The 16272-nt window shown below is 49.7% G+C and overlaps 1 protein-coding gene across 16 annotated transcripts in view; it reads left to right on the forward strand.

The window, feature by feature from the left end:
• Window positions 1-16272, forward strand: part of MYO18A (myosin XVIIIA) — a 103942-nt gene that overhangs the window by 32309 nt on the left and 55361 nt on the right. Inside the window, exons 1-2 of one of the 16 annotated variants that reach the window (XM_032281011.1) lie at window positions 5323-5371; window positions 8785-8850. The exons of 13 other annotated variants lie outside the window; for them this stretch is intronic. Coding sequence is in view for 2 of the 3 variants with exons in the window: in XM_032281003.1 (XP_032136894.1) it covers window positions 5366-5371 (6 nt within the window). In the remaining variant the exon portion in view is untranslated. Of the gene's footprint in view, window positions 1-5283; window positions 5372-8784; window positions 8851-16272 lie in introns of those variants that run through there. 2 more of the 16 variants (XM_032281003.1, XM_032281002.1) reach the window with 2 other exon arrangements.

The raw sequence follows: 16272 nt of genomic DNA on the forward strand, positions 1-16272 counted from the left end.
CCATGTTGGCCAGGCTGGTCTCAAACTCCTGACTTCAGGTGATCCACCCACCTCAGCTTCCCAAAGTCCTGGGATTACTGGCGTGGGCCACCACGCCCTGCCCCTCTTTGCCTTTTCTTACGCTACTTCTTCACTCTGGAATTCCCTTCCTACCTCATTGCCACATTATAACATTTCTCTTTCATTGGCCTAGCTCCAAGCCATCTGTAAGCTGTCTGCCTAATTCCCTAACTGGAGCAGATCTTTGCCTCTGAACTTCCCTAGATGGTTCTTGATGTCCTTGTTGGAGCACTGAGCACATTCTGACTTGAATTTTAATTCTCGGGGTACCTTTGTTATCCCCTCTGCTGTTCTATACATTTTTTGAAGTCAGGAAGTATTTAGTTGAAAACAAGAACTAAATCATTTTCTTTCACTGAATCACTCAAACATGCCTCATACTGTCTCTGAGCAGGACCCAGTGCTAGGTGAGTGCTGGGGTACAGCAATGAGCAACACACAGTGTCTGCCTCAGGAAGCTCAGTCCTTGGTGGGGAAGCTGAAAAAGAAGCAGGCATGGTGCTTCCCCACAGTGTTCACCTTGAGGTATTACAGTTCATGGCTAGCTGAATAAGTGAACAACTTCCTCCAGCCCTCAGAGCCTCTTATCTGGCCTGCCCCCAGCTCTGCTTAGGCCACTCTGCCTGCTCAAGTGCCTGAAACAGAGCCAAGGACCTTAAACTCACCCACGCCACCAACATGGAAGAGCAGAGCAGTTGAAGTTGTCACCTCATGGGAAGATCCCCTTGTCCCTCACTCTGTTCCAGCCCGCTTATTGTGCAGGCACTGTTCAGATCGGTCAGCTAAATCCATATGGATTTTCCTGGAACACCTGTTGTGTGCCTCGTGCTGGGGAATGGGATGGGATATAAAGGAAGTAGGAAGTGGTCCCAGCTCTCCAGGGAGAGCAGGCTTAAACATTCAACACGTATCGATTATCATTCAGAACATTAGTTATGCTGTATAGTCGGCATGTGGGCAGTACACTTCAATAAATTCAACTATATGGTTGTATAAGAAACTATATTACTATAGTCTAAAATTATAAAAATTATGTTTTGTGTGTTTTTACTATATGCCATACATGGCTATTATGCTTTCCTGCAGCAAATGGCATACCCAAAAACCATGTGTACAATACTTTGTGAGGAGTTTAGGGGGATTTTCAGGAGTTTTGGACTAGATTCTATTTTTGCCTTACGTGCTGACTTTAGAATCTAACCCCTTATAGTGTGTGATTCCACTGTATATAATAGAGCACCATATTGAGTATAACCAAGAACTGTATGTATGTGATATGTTTAGATAGTGCTATGGTTTATAATAATGATATTAATAATTTAATAACTATAATTTTCCAGGCTGCATGTCAGTTGCTTTATATGTACTGCCTTTTCTATTCTCACAACAGCCGCTTAAGGTAGATATCAGACTATTTTAAGGCCAAAAAAGTGGAAACTCTAAGAAGTCAAGTAACTTTTCCTTAGGTCAGACAGCAAGAAGGAGGCTGGGATTCAGACCTATGCGTGTCCAGCTGCCAAGTCCACGTTCTTTGCATTGCTGGGTGGGTCTTAGGTTTCAGGGAAGGCTTTATAAAGGAGGCGGGAGTCGAGATGGGCCTGGAGAGATGAGGAGGGTTGGCCAAGGTGGAGACACATTCATAGGGAATGGCTCTGGTGGTGACAAGGGCAGGCAAATGAGGGAGAGCTAGGCTGGCTGAGAAGAGGGAGAAGAGACTAGAAAAGTGGAAGGGGCCAGATTATAGATTCCGGCTGTCCTTAGAGGCAAGCTGAGGGGCTTGGGGTGGCCTGGCTGGCTGTGGGAGTGCCCACATGGCCCCTGGAGCCATCAGTTAGGCTCACTGAAGACACAGACCATGCCCTGAGATTGCACCACACTTTGAGCAGCGGAGGGGCTAGCTGTGGTTGCATGTGAAGCTGAGTGGAGACAGGCACGCCGACAAGCGAGTGACAGCTGATGGCCTAATGAGGCAGGGGACAAAAGAATTAAAAAGCAGACATACGGCCACAAAGGGCGTCTGGCCTTCCTAATATAGGCATATCCGAGGCTTCAGCATGGCGGTGCCTAAGACAGACTGCTGCCCTTGGAGAGAGGCTGGGGCACTGGTGGGGCAGAAGCCAGGCTCTGTAACCAGGCCAGGAAGTTGGGAGTCATCATGGTGGAGATGGCGTGCCCTTCGGTACAGGATGGAGCAGAAATGGATTGGGTTCAAGAAGGAAGGCTCAGAGTTTGAGATCTTTGAGAAGAATTTGGAGTGTTGTACTTAAAAAAACAGGGTATATATGTTTGTTATTTTTAGGATTATAAATAGTATAGAATTTAGAAAATGACTTAAATATTTTATCCCTTATAAAGGGTAGGCTCCAGTTACCTGGAAATTTTGCTTACAATGACTCATTTTTTCCCCCATTTATGATTATAGGTAGATACTAATAATTAAAATGTATTGAAGCCAAACGTGGTGGCTCATGCCTGTAATCCCAGCACTTTGGGAGGCTGAGGCAGGTGGATTGCTTGAGCCCAGGAGATTGAGACCAGCCTGGGCAACATGGGGAAACTCCATCTGTACAAAAAAAAAAAAAATACAAAACTTATAGGGTGGCATGGTGGTGCATGCCTGTGGTCCCAGCTACTAGGGAGGCTGAGGTGGGATGATGGGCTGAGCCTGGGAGATGGAGATTTCAGGGAGCCAAGATAGTGCCACTGCACTTCAGCCTGGGCAAAAGAGCAAGACCCTGCTTTAAAAAAAAAAAATATATATATATATATATATATATTTAAAATGAATGTGCTGGGCACTGTTCTCAGAGCTGTGTATGTACTAATTCTTTTAACCCATGTAATAACCCCATGTGGTAGGTGCTGTGATTTTCCTATTTTACAAATGAAGAAACTGAAACACAGAGGCTGGGCATGGTGGCTCACACCTGTAATCCCAGCACTTTGGGAGGCTAAGGTGGGCGGATCACTTGTGGTCAGGAGTTCAAGGCCAGCCTGGCAAAAATGGTGAAACCCTGTCTCCACTAAAAATACAAAAATTAGCTGGGTGTGGTGGCACACACCTGTAATTCCAGATACACAGGAGGCTGAGGCACAAGAATCACTTGAACCTGGGAGATGGAGGTTACAGTGAGCTGAGTTAGTGCCACTGTACTCCAGTCGACAGAGTGAGTTGAGTCTCCATTTCAAAAAATAAAATACAAATGAAAAGACTGAACACAGAGAGGTCAAATTGTGTAGTTTATTATGTGGAAAGCCATGCGGCTCTGGAGGTCTCACTCCTAACCATGGTATGATGTGAATCATTCCTTTGAAGCAGTACTTCTCAGACTCGAATGTGCCTCAGCACCACCTGGAAGCCTAGTTAAACACAGGTGCTGCAGCCCATATCCAGAGTTCTTGATTCAGCAGGTCTGGGTGGGGTCCCTAGAATTTGCATTTCTAGCAAGTTCCCGGGGGTGCTGATGCTGCTGGCCTGAGAACTTTGAGAACCAAAGCTCTTTCACATACATTATATACCAGTTCCATACTGGTTGGGTAAAAGAGTCAGTACAGGTGTAATCTTCATTTTACAGATAAAGAAAATTTAAGTCACCTGCCTGAGTTCACGCAGCTAAGTCACTCAATCACTCACTCATTTAACAAATGGACATTTCTGTGTTAGACCTTATGCTGGCCTTAGAGACTTGCAGTGCTCAGCCTTGGCTACATGTAAGAATCACCTGGGGAGCTTTAATTAATAAAAAAAATTCCAGTGCCCAGGCCTCCCTCCCAGGCCAATTATATCAGAAGCCGAGAGGGAAAGGGTGGGCTCCAGCCATCAGTATTTTTTTCAAGTTTCCCAGTGGATTTCGGTGAGCAGCTGAGGCTGGCACCTTGTGCTAAGTAGGCACTAGAGATGCACCTGTGACAATGCACGTGCTTCCGAAGGGCCAGATGCTCCCCCTGGGAAGACAGCTCACTCCCTAGAAAGCAGGGACACAAGCACCGTGTCCTAATAGCCTGAGTATGTGACTGTATGATGACGGGACTTGGATAGTGCACGGCAGGTAGGAGGCAGAGCTGGGTTGTCGTCCTCTCTGGCAGTGCTTACCGTCTTTTCATGGAGAAAGTCAGATAAATGACAGGGCCAGTGGCCCTTAGAACTGTCCAGGGGCAACAAGCATGGGGTGTATGCCAGACTGGCAGTTCCGTATCAGGGCTCCCTAGCACCACCACCACCCCCTGCTTTTTTTTTTTTTTTTCCTGAAGAGGAAGAGGGAGGCAATGACTGTTTCCTTTTTTTCTGCAGAGCTGACAGCTTCTGAGACTTGCACTCCCTCTCTTTTGGCCCTTTCCCTTTCTGTTCCCCAGCTCCCATTTCAGCCTCTCTGGGGTCCCTAGTTCTGGTCTAGTCCCGTGGTGCTAACTGGAGAGCCAGGCCTGGATTTCTCTTCACAAGGAACACTGGCTTTTCACAGGCAGCCATCGCTCATTGGCCAGGCACCCATGACTTCCTGTGTCTGCAGGGCTGAGGCCCACCCCACCCTCCCCACTCTGCAGTCCCTCTCGTGTGAGGAGGAGAGAGAGATGTAAATGTAGAGAGTGCAGTTGATTCTCTGTATGTCCCCCGTGTGCTGATGGCAGTGGGGCCGTAAGTGGGCCTGCCGGTGTCGGTCTCTGCTCCTGCCAGGCCTTATAGGCTGTTCTGTGGTTTTCAGTGTGCAGTGGGCCCTGTGCGCTGTCTTGGATGTGACGTTAGTGGCTGTCTTGGCCTCTGCCGCAGTAATTAAGTGGCTGGGGTAGGCCTATGATTTGCGTGTTCTCAAGAACACTACGCTGATTGAATGTTCATGCATGGTGGTGTGTGTGTACATGTAAGTGAGTCTACATGACTGCGCATGTGCTTGTCTCAAGCTTGGCCTGTGGGGCCGGGGGCTGCAGGTCTCAAATTCCTCTGCTATTTTTAGGAGCCATATCAGCCCAGCTGTCCCGGAGCCGGGGTGTGTGTCCATAGGAACGTCCCACCCTCCCTATCCTTGCCCTAACGCCCCAACACTGCCTGCCCTCCACCCTAATGGCTTTACCCTAAGAGCCTTCTCCTTCTCCACACACATTGCTGTATCACCCTCTCCCTCCTGGCATACCTGATACCCGCAGTCCTCCGGGCCACTGGCTCCAACCAGGGCTGGGCAGCTTGGAACGGGAGGGGCTGAGAGAGGGCGGGAACTGGGCGGGGCCGAGCCTGTGCTATTTTGAGCTGCTAACGGAGCAGGAGCAGCATCAGAGAGGAGTCTCCTTGCTCTGAGCTGCTCCTGGCCGGGCCATGCGGGTGAGTGTCCCTCTGACCCCCCACCCCGGAAATGTCCCAGCTTCCTCATGCTATTTCCTCATTTAGGAAAGGAGGGACCTTTCTGTGATTTCCCCAGATGTCGCTGAAGTAGATGGGGAGAGGGGGTGGGGCTGCCTTGGGGCTCAGCTCCCCTGAGCTTCTTGGTGAGAAGGAGTTACTCAGCCCCGGAAGCCTCAAAGAAGGGAGTTACTCAGCCCCGGACGCCTCAAACCCCTCTGTAGCTAGGAGCAGGGCATCCTGGGCCTGACTCCTGACTTCAGGAGGGGCACTGTCTTCTGTTTCCTGGGTTGCTTCCAACCCCCAGCCTGTGACACACCTTCCCGCCAACCGTTAGTGCTTTTTTGGCCTTCATGCCTTAGAACGCTGTTTTCTTCCAAATCTGCAGCCCCCCAGCACCCAAGGTCTTCAGCAGTCTTGCCCCTGCTTTGTTGCTGGTATAGCTCTCTCCCCTCTTCCTCCTTGAGAGGGGATGGTCCTTGGAGTTGTCGGGGAGCAACGCTTCTCACTGTCCCCAAGAGTAGTCTCAGTCTGGCCACCTCCATTGCTTGCACAGGACACTTGCAAGGGGCACAGATGGCAGGTCGGGGATGCCCTGACTGGCCCTAAGTCTCTTTTTGAGTAGAGATTACTCCAGAGAAGTAAGTTCCTTAAAAAAGAAAGTGAGGAGAGACATAGCTGCTCCCAGTCCTTTCCGTTCCCCTGACTCTACCCCTCCCTGCCCAAGGGTAAGGTTTTCAGTCGTGTCAGCAGTTGGCAGAGTGCGTGGGCTGGCCTGGTGTGGAGGTGCATCAGGAGCCTGAGATGTGCCCGTGAGCACTTGTATCTCTCTGTGCTCAGGACGGCCCTGCCTCAGCCCCCAAACTGGCACCAGGGCTGAAGTGTGTGGGCAGTATGCCTGTGGGTCGGGGAGAGGTCAGAGAGAGCTCCTCACTCTGAGATGGGTGCTGCTTCCTGGACTAGCTTATTCTCCCCCAGCCACCCCTGAGCCTCTAGCACCGGGTCACAGATTCAGGGCCATGCACAGTGATGTTCAGGCAGACAGCAAAGTGCCCTGCAGAGGGGCAGGGAGCATCCCCAGGTAAGGGAGGCCTCTAGCAGGTCCAGTCGTTGGAGGAGGAAAGCCAGACCCTTCTGCAACTGCAGTTGCGGCAGGAAGCCATTCCAGTGCACCTGCTTCCTCTGGGCTGGCCTGCAATGAGGCGGGTGCTTGGCTGCTTTCTGTTCTGTCCTGGGGCTGGGGACGGCTCTGGCTGGGGGCAGGACTGCAACGGCCAGGTTGTCCCTGCCAAGCTCGTCTCCCCCTCCTCCTCTGTCTGGCAGTGTGGCCTTCGGTTCATTCCCTAGAGAGCTTCCCTTCTTCTCAAGCAGTTCCATGTAAAGCATATTCAGGTCGGTGGGTGGAGGGGCGGGTCCTCATTGGAAACCCCTGCTTTCCTCCCAAGCTGCTGTTCTGGCAGCTGATGTCGAAGGACAACAGTGCAGGTGAACCAGGGGAGGTGGGGGGCAGGGTATGCCTTCATCCCTTCAAGTGAGCTGTGGAGGTCTCTCGCTGGAGACCTGAGTGTGAGTCCCAGATCTGCCACTTGCTGCTGGGAGGCTTTGGGCAAGTCACCTGATCTTCTGAGCCTCTTTTTGCTCATTTGTAAAGTAACAGTAACACAGTCACACTAGTATCTATTTCAGAGGGATGTTGTGAAGATCAAGTGAGATGATTCATGTGAAGGATTCAGCACAGTGCCTGACACATAGCAAATGCTCAATAATGATGAACTGTTTTTTTACTGTTATACTATTATTTCTTCCCTTCTTTATTCCTCCCATGCCCCCACCCCCAGTCCTTAGATAAGTTGGTGCTAGGTTGGTACTGGCAGGAAGAAGTCTCCTGAGAGCTGCCCTCTGTGCCTCCGAATGGGAAAGGAGAGGGAGAGATGAGAATGCCCTGCCTCTTGGTCCTCAGAAGGAGAAGCCCTGGATGTGTGAGTGCTGGCAGAGGCAGTGAGGCAGGGAACTGGCCTCAGCCACCGGCCACGTCTTGGCTTCCTCTGGGCACTCTCTTGAGGGTTACCTTCTGCTCTCGGGGGCTTGCAGGGTGCAGATGTCTGGCATGGATGCTTGAGCCTCGATGTGGTTGCTGGGCATTCTGGGCCTGAGGGGCTGGCTGAGGTGTAGCATCATTCTCCTAGGAGCATTTGTGCCCCCATTCCCTCCTGTGAGGAGCACACAGGATGCAGGTTAAGATCGGGGGGCTCGGCTGGGCGTGGTGGCTCACGCCTGTAATCCAAGCACTTTGGAGGCCAAGGCAGGTGGATCAACTGAGGTTGGGAGTTCAAGACCAGCCTGACCAACATGGTGAAACCCCTTCTTTAAAAAAAAAAAAAAGAAGATCGGGGGCTCTGCTGGCATGGTGGAGGGTGAACCCCAGCTGGTGCTGCTCCCCAAGTATCAGAAGCCTTCCCGGGCTGAGGTTTGACAGTCCCTCAGCATACTTCTTGGATTTCTCCTCTTTGAGAACAAATGCTTCTAGCTATTATCTTCTTTGCTTTTTCTTTTTTTATTGACTATTTAGCCATCTTCCCAATAAAAATAAGCAGTAAGTAACAAATATATAACACAAGAAATAGCAAGTGTTCCTATTGTGTCTAATTTGCAGAGTTAACAAGATTATTATGATCACTCTTTGTATACTATTTGAGTTCTAGTTTTTTTGATCGATGTTATTTTATGTAGAGATTTCCATATGGTTACATTGTCCACACATTTGTCAATTTAAATGGCAATAGAAGAACGGGTTGCACCTAACCATTTCCTAATTCTAGGCATTTGGGCTGTTTCCAACCTGGAGCTGTTATACAGAGTGCATCTATAAAAATCTTTGTATTTTTTTTCTTTCTCTTTCTTTCTTTAAGTCAGCTCATTGGACATACATTCCTGAAGGTGGAGTGGCTAGACCAGAGGATGATGCATTTGGTGGCGGTTGTTCCACAAAGAGCTACTAAGCAATTTCAGTGTCCTTGCCCTCTCCCTAACCCAGGCACTGAGTTTACTATGTATTTATTGGGAGTATGTTTAGAGATTATACCTCCTTTGTTTGTACCATTTCCCTGGGAATCAGAATGGGCAAGTGTTGTTCTCTGTAGTTTACATTTGGGGAAGAGATTAGATGGGAATAAGAGGTTTGTGCAAAGAGCCCCTGTCCCATTACTCTCGTGCAGCTGACATTTATTAAGTGCCTACAGTATGATGGGTAAGTCCTGCTCAGGAGTGAATCATAGTCCAGGATGACAAAGACACACAAACAGCTCCCCAAAATCCATTCTGGTTGTGGATCCCAGCTCTACCACTTACTAGTTGTGGGGCGCTAGGCAACTCACTTTCTCTATTTCCTTATCTAGAAAGTGGGTTGTGAGGATTCAATGAAGAGACCAGTGTGAAGTGCCTTCCCCTGTGTCTGACTCATAGTAAGTGTTCAGTGAGTGTTGGTTTCTCTTGCCGTCCCTCAAGGGAAGAAGTCAGAAGTGCCACAGAGGGAGTAGGTGGGCAGGGCTTCACAGAGTGGCAGAATCATGGTGGGGTCTCCCTCTTTGCAAATCCATAAACTCAATTTGGAAAGTTGTACACTAGTAAAACACAGAGAATGGTGAAAGTTGCACACTAGTAAAACACAGAGAACAGGTGAATCCGTGCTTTGGCCTGACCAGATCTGCTGAACCTTCACGCTGATGAAGCTTATCAACCAGATTTGGCTACTAAGGATGATGCCTGCCTAACATACCAGAAAAGGTTGGCGCTAAGGAAGCAGCGCAGGCTTTGGAGGCAGACCAATGTGGGTCGAAGTCCGAGTTTCCCCACTTAACTAGCTTTGTGACTTAACCTACTTCTGAGTCTTTTCTCTCATCAATAAAATGGGAATCATAATTCCTATATCACCAATCCTCAGATTGTTGTAAGATTTAAATTAGAAAATAAATGTTGAATAATTTGTATAGGGCCCATCTCATTGTAGGTATTCCATATTCAGTAATGTTGCTGGAAGTAGCTGAAATCTCTAGAGAGAGATCAGGTCATTGGCCTGGCACAGTGGCTCACGCCTGTAATCTCTGCACTTTGGGAGGCTGGGGCGGGTGGATAACCTGAGGTCAGGAGTTCGAGACCAGCCTAGCCAACATGGTGAAACCTCATTTCTATTAAAAATACAAAAATTAGCCAGGTGTGGTGATGGGCGCCTGTAATCTCAGCTACTTGGGAGGCTGAGGTAGGAGAATTGCTGGAACCCAGGAGGCAGAGGTTACAGTGAGCTGAGATTGTGCCACTGCACTTCAGCCCAGGTGACAACAACGAGACTTCGTCTCAAAAAAAAAAAAAGAGAGAGAGAGAGAGAACAGGTCAGGGAAGAGAGGCCTTAGATCTAAACACCCTTGCTCCAGAGAGCCATTTGTTCCCAACTCAGATGTTGCCACCAACTTTGGGGCCTGAGTTTCTTACCTATTCTGTATTGGATAAGAGTGACTTGATATATTTTTAAAAAATTTTTTGTGGGTACATAGGAGGTGTATATAATTAATGGGTTATATATGTGTATATACATATGTGTGTGTGTGTATACATACATATATATATAAATATATATATATATATATATATTTTTTTTTTTTTTTTTAAATGGGGTCTCACTCTGCTACCCAGGCTGGAATGGAGTATTGCCATCTCAGCTCACTACAACCTCTGCCTCCCAGGCTCAAGTGATCCTCCCACCTCATCCTTCCCAGCAGCTGGGACACCATCCCTGGTTAATTTTTTGTGTTTGTGGTAGAGACAGGGTTTCGCCGTGTTGCCCAGGCTGGTCTCAGACTCCTGAGCTCAAGCAATCCACCCACCTCAGCCTCCCAAAGTGCTGGGATTACAGGCATGAGCCACCATGCCCAGCCCATGAGATGTTTTGATATGGGCATGCATTGAGAAACAAGCACTTTGGCTGGGTGCGGTGGCTCATGCCTGTAATCCCAGCACTTTGGGAGGCTGAGGCAGGCGGATTACAAGGTCACGAGATTGAAACCATCTTGGCCAACATGGTGAAACCCTGTTTCTACTAAAATACAAAAAATGAACCGGGCGTGGTGGCTCTTGCCTGTAGTCCCAGCTACTTGGGAGGCTGGGGCAGGGGAATTGCTTGAACCCAGGAGGTGGAGATTGCAGTGAGCCAAGATTGCGCCACTGCACTCCAGCCTGGTGACAGAGACTCTGTCTCACACACAAAAAAAGAGAAACAAGCATATCATAGAGAATGGGTTCTCCACCCCCCAAGCATTTATCCTTTGAGTTATAAACAATCCAGTTACAAGATAACTTGCTCTTGTTCCCGAGCAAATCTTAGCTGAAATTCAGTGATAAGGAAGGGAGGAAAACTATCCAGGCAATTCTGCGTAAAAGCCACAGAGAGAATTTCCTCTGGAGAGAGCCCCACATCTGTGTTAGAGTAATGTCACAGGAACAGATGCTGCAGAGGAACAGGCATGGTGGAAATGGCCCGGTGTCCTCACAGCCTGGGCCGGATGGGACCTCCCTGGACAAGTAGGAAAACTTGAACAAGAGATCAAAGATCAAATGAGTTAATTATACTAACAAACTTAAAGTCTCTAGCACATTAACTGAATAATAAAACAGAAGTCAACAAAGCAAAATAAAAACAATTAATTGAAAACAAAACATTTTCTAATTTTTAACTATTAATTTGTGATAAGTAGTTATAAGAATGAACCAGTTCTTAAACTCCACTGAATTGCACTGATTCTTTGGATGAGGCCTGTCCCTGGACTGAGGCAGATTCTGACTTGATTTTTCAAGAGGCCCAGCTCTGGTTTCTAATCCACAGATGGACAGTTTTACAGTTCTCCAGGCCTCTTGCCCCAGGTAATTGTGTGTTACAGCTGGAAGGCAAAGTTGCTGGATCCTGAGGCAGCTTCCTCAATTCTTCTCCTAGGTCACAGGTCCACAATTTCTACTGTATTAAGGGTTTGAGTGCCGGCCAGGCGTGGTGGTTCACACTTGTAATCCCAGCACTTTGGGAGGCTGAGGCGGGTGGATCACCCGAGGACAGGAGTTCAAGACCAGCCTGACTAACATGGTGAAACCCATTTCTACTAAAAGGGCATGGTGGCACATGCCTGTAATCCCAGCTACTTGGGAGGCTAAGGCAGGAGAATTGCTTGAGCCCAGAAGGTGGAGGTTGCAGTGAGCTGACATCACGCCATTTTACTCCAGTCTGGGTGACAGAGTGAGACTCTGTCTCAAAAAAAAAAAAAAATAATTAATAAATCAGAGTTTGAGTGCCTCTCCCCACGTAGACTCCTAAGGTGCCAGACATAGAGAGGCTTTGAGCCATTATCTAGACTATTCAGGCCCTAATTCTTCATGGAGACCCAGAGAGGCAAAGTGGCTTATTCGAAGCACATAGCTTCACTTTAGGACACCGAGGTGGGTGGATCACTGAGGTCAAGAGTTCAAGATTAGTTTGGCCAACATGGTGAAATCCCATCTCTACTAAAAATACAGAAATTAGCAGGGCGTGGTGGTGCATGCCTGTAATCCCAGCTACTCGGGAGACTGAGGCGGGAGAATCACTTGAACCCGGGAGGCAGAGGCTGCAGTGAGCCAGGATGGCACCATTGCACTTCAGCCTGGGCGACAGAGCAAGACTGTGTCTCAAAAAATGAAAACAAAGCACACAGCTTCCAAGGGTAGGGAGTTCTATGTTCTGTATCTACCTGCCTTCATTTTTTCCTTTAATATTTTATTCCTTACTCCAATACCCCTTTGAGTTTTGTAATGCTTCCTCCTCCACTCCATCCCTCCTTTCTCCTTGTTGCCCACAGCATTTGTCCTGGCAGTTTCTGACCTTTAGGAAGACTCTGAGACCCTGAGAGACCCTGCCCCTCATTTCTTCTCTGACCCAGGGTACAGGTTACCTTCAGCGCCATGGCCTTTTCATCAAGGTTCGCCTTCTGGGAACAAAAGGAAAGTTGGATTTTAAAATCTTTATGTTTTTCCTGTGTGCTTGGCATGTTGTGTCTGCAGGCAGGAGACTGGCTTGTGGGAGAGGGAGCTTTGGAAGCTAGAGATGGATTGGGGCATGTGTGTATAATTGGTGGTGGTGGGGAGAATGACAGGCAGCTGGTGAACTCCCTATTCTGGCTGGATGGGATCCTGCGCTGAGTCATGCTCCTCCCCTAAGCCCCACCTCTGGTAAGGTGAGCTGCCTATTGTCCCGCTGCTGGTGTCCCTCTGGGTTAACCCCTCCATACCCTTCCCACTGCCCTGCTGCTTTGACTCACCCCTGGAACGTGGGCTGCTGTGGAGAGACCACTGGAACTGGATGTTCCTGAGCCTGGGGGCTGCAGTGGGTAAGAGGACAGGGGGCCGAGGGTGGGGAGTCAGGCCAGTTGGCCATCTGCGTCCAGAGGGTGATTTAGGCTGCACACTTGGGAGTGCCTGTGTGTGTGCCTTTGTGCGTGTGTGCAGTCCCCAGCTGGGCAGTGACCTACAACAGCCGGAGCCTTTCTGGCGGGGGAGGTAGCGGTGAGTCAGCCTGACACTAAATCCAGAGCTGAGCTCAGAGCTGGGCCCAGTGTTCCAGACGCTTGGGGGACACCCAGTATTTTCCCCAATGCCACACCTTGGGGAAAACACTTGGGGTCCCAAACTTGAGCCACTGGAGGGAGGACAGATTGGGAGCTGGTGAAGAGCACAGAGTGGACTTGGAATCTGGGCCACCCTGGAACCCGAGCTAACAGCACTGTGCGCAGTAATGAGTGTGTCTGTGTGGTTTGCGAACACTTGTCCCCCCACTAACCTGTGTGACCCAGAGCTACTGCATGGTGTGATCTCTGGGGGAGGGAGCGGGGAGAGTGATGACTTGGTGGGTGGCAGCAGGCACAGACCTAGACCCTGCCACTCTTCCTCACTCTGTCCACTAGCCCTTCCCTTTCTCTGCTCCAATTCCAATTCTTAAAAGAAGTAGGCTTCACTCTGGTGAATATTTGCCATTTCCATCCATCCTCGGCATTGTAAACTAACTGTGAAGCTTGAGCCTGTTGCAAATAGCTCTGTGGACAAGAGGCAGCTTTAAAACTGCAGCGGCCATCACGCCGGCCAGTTCCCCTAGTACTGCTAATTTGAGTTCAAAATTAGCCATAGATCATGATTGAAATTGGAGAGTCCCCCCAAGTGGATCATATAAATGATTCTGGATGTTTCTAAGGAGTTTTTCCCTTGGGAATCAAGGACTTCTTGCCATGCTCCTCCCCACAATGTGCTGGGAAGGGGAGGCACGCTGAGGAGGGGTTAGGGTTGGTAGCAGGGCTGTCTTTTTCCTGAAGTCCTGGGTGACTCAGGAAAGAGGAGAAATTAAATCCACCAAGACTGCCTGAGCTTTTGGAGGGAGAGTTACTGGTGAGGTGGAAAGGAAAGGGCTCTTTTAAACTTGAGACCCGGCCCCTCTAAGTCTATTGTGAGCCAGTTTCTGAACTGAAAGAACCTTCAGAGCTTCCACATCATCTGCCGTTTTTCCAGATGTGTGACAGTATCTGCTGTTTCCGTGCCTCCACTCCTCCCCTCTGACTCAGACCAGCCAGCTCCTGGGCTGTAGCACCAACCCCTGGCCACAGTGTCCAGAGCTTAGCATCTTTCCTTCCTCCTTACCCCCCACCCCTAACTTCAGAATTCCCTCCCTCGGCTGCATGGTTGGCAGTTTTGTGGGTCTGAGGTTGGGAAAACATCTGGCCTCCTGAATCTCCGCCTCTGCCCCACTCCCAGCCTCCAGCAAGAGCTCAGCTGAGTGACGGAACTGTGGAGGACCAAGCCAGAGGCAGCCCGATAGGGGCCAACCTTCACCCTACCCTAAACGCTGCTGGCCCGCCAGGCACCCACGCTGGGTTACTTTCACCTCCTCAGTCACTAAACCAGGGGCTTTTTGTTTAAACCACTTCTTGTCTGAGCTGGGGATGACTCTTGTAGTTTGGATGAGTTAAATTAGCTGGCTCTTACTATCCGCCACGAAACCAAAACCACGATGTCGCTGTGGGTGGACCTCTTTAGACAGCCCCCTAAGTGGGCAAGGTGGCTGGTCTAGTCGCTGAGGGCAAGAGTATACTTGGCTTTCACCCCCACAGAAACTCTTCATTCTTGAAGTCATCACTGAACAGTTCTGATTCTAGGATAGGATAGCTCTTGCCCAGGTCCCCTTGCCCCAGTATTCCTAAAGACTCAGGAGCTCTGCCTCTTAGGGAGAGCGAGGCCCCTTGAATGTTCTCTCCCTGTGCATTTAGTGCTGGGTCCTCAGCCTTGACCTGCCAGTGACTTCTTCACCTGCTCCCTCAGGTTAAAGAGGAGGACAAAACTCTGCCAAAGCCTGGCCCTCCTGGCAAAGAGGAAGGGGCTGTAAGTGCATCCCTGAGTTCTCTGAGACGTGTGTGTGTGTGTGTGTGTGTGTGTGTGTGTGTTTGCCCCTGCACCTGCTAGCCCTGGACTATCCTGTGAGACAGTTCCATGGAGGAGGTGGAGACTGCAGGAGGCCCCTTCCTATGTGGCTCAGCTGGAGAGAATTCTAGTAAAGAGGCAGAAAGTATGGTGTGTGTGATGCCAGCCTGAGGTGTGTGAAGGAGATGGCCAGGGTGCTCTGGGGACCTCCTTTAACCTCCTCCCCAACCCCTTTTAGTTGCCTTCCTTTGGTTATGGGTTCCTGAAGCCTTTGGGCCTGGAGAGGCTTTGGTGGGGAAACAGATCAGGGAGCATTGAATGAGCTCAGCTGTTGGGATTCTTCAGCCTGCTCTGTGTGGCACAAGACAAGGGCATGGAGGGACTTCACTCCAGTCACTGCTGTCTCTTCCAAGACCCTGTCAGCTGCTTGGTGCAGGTGACCTAGAGGCAGGCTCCAGCTGCCCACTGCCTCCAGCCCCAGTGCATTGGGATAGAGACCCTGAATAAAGCCGGACTCTGCTAAGGCAAGAGAGGAGAATCCGTTTCTGAATAGCCAAGTCCAGAGATGTGTAGTTAGGAGAGGGCAGCTGGTAGCACAGGGGGCAGGAGTACCCAGGCTCGGGGGCAGGAGTACCCTGGCTCTGGGACAGAGCTGGGTCACAACACAGATCCTTACTTCATTACCCCAGATGGTGCCTTTCCTGGCTCCCCGCACTTCCTTGGTCAATTCGATTAGCCAGGCACTGTGGCTTCCACGTAATCTGCAAACAGTCCTGCAAAGCCAGCCTGTGATTTGAAAGGAATGTATGTGTGATAGGGAGAGGCCTCAGAGTTGCCCAGAATTTTTTTTTTTCAAAACCAACATGTAAACTGCTTGAAAGATGGCTATGGCCCATGGTAAGTACTGTATGTGTTAGCAATCAGTATCATCATCATCATTTTTTTTTTTTTTTTTGAGGCAGAGTCTTACTGTGTCACCCAGGCTGAAGTGCAGTGGTGCCATCTCAGCTCACTGCAACCTCCACCTCCCAGGCTTAAGCCATCCTCCCACTTCAGCCTCCTGAGTAGCTGGGACTATGGGTGCACACCATCAAGCCAGGCTAATTTTTGTATTTTTTGTAGAAATAGTATCACATGTTGCCCAGGCTGGTGTTGAACTCCTGAGCTCAAGCGATCTCCCTGCCTTGGCCTCCCAAAGTGCTAGGGAGTGAGCCACCACACCTGGCCCATCATCATCATGTTAATGATGGAAGGGGGATGGGAGGAAAGCCAAAAGAGGAAGGGGAGGAGAGTAGGATCCAGCAGTAGGGCCACTGGCCAACTCTGCAGTGCCCTGGCATGCCATTGAGTGCTCTTGGCCTAAGAGGTTGAGGAAGACCTTCAAGCCCTTACTCTCTCTACCCCTTCAG

This window comes from Sapajus apella, unplaced genomic scaffold, assembly GCF_009761245.1.
Source record: "Sapajus apella isolate SASKATOON/1434 unplaced genomic scaffold, GSC_monkey_1.0 scaffold12, whole genome shotgun sequence".
Lineage (NCBI taxonomy): Eukaryota > Metazoa > Chordata > Mammalia > Primates > Cebidae > Sapajus > Sapajus apella.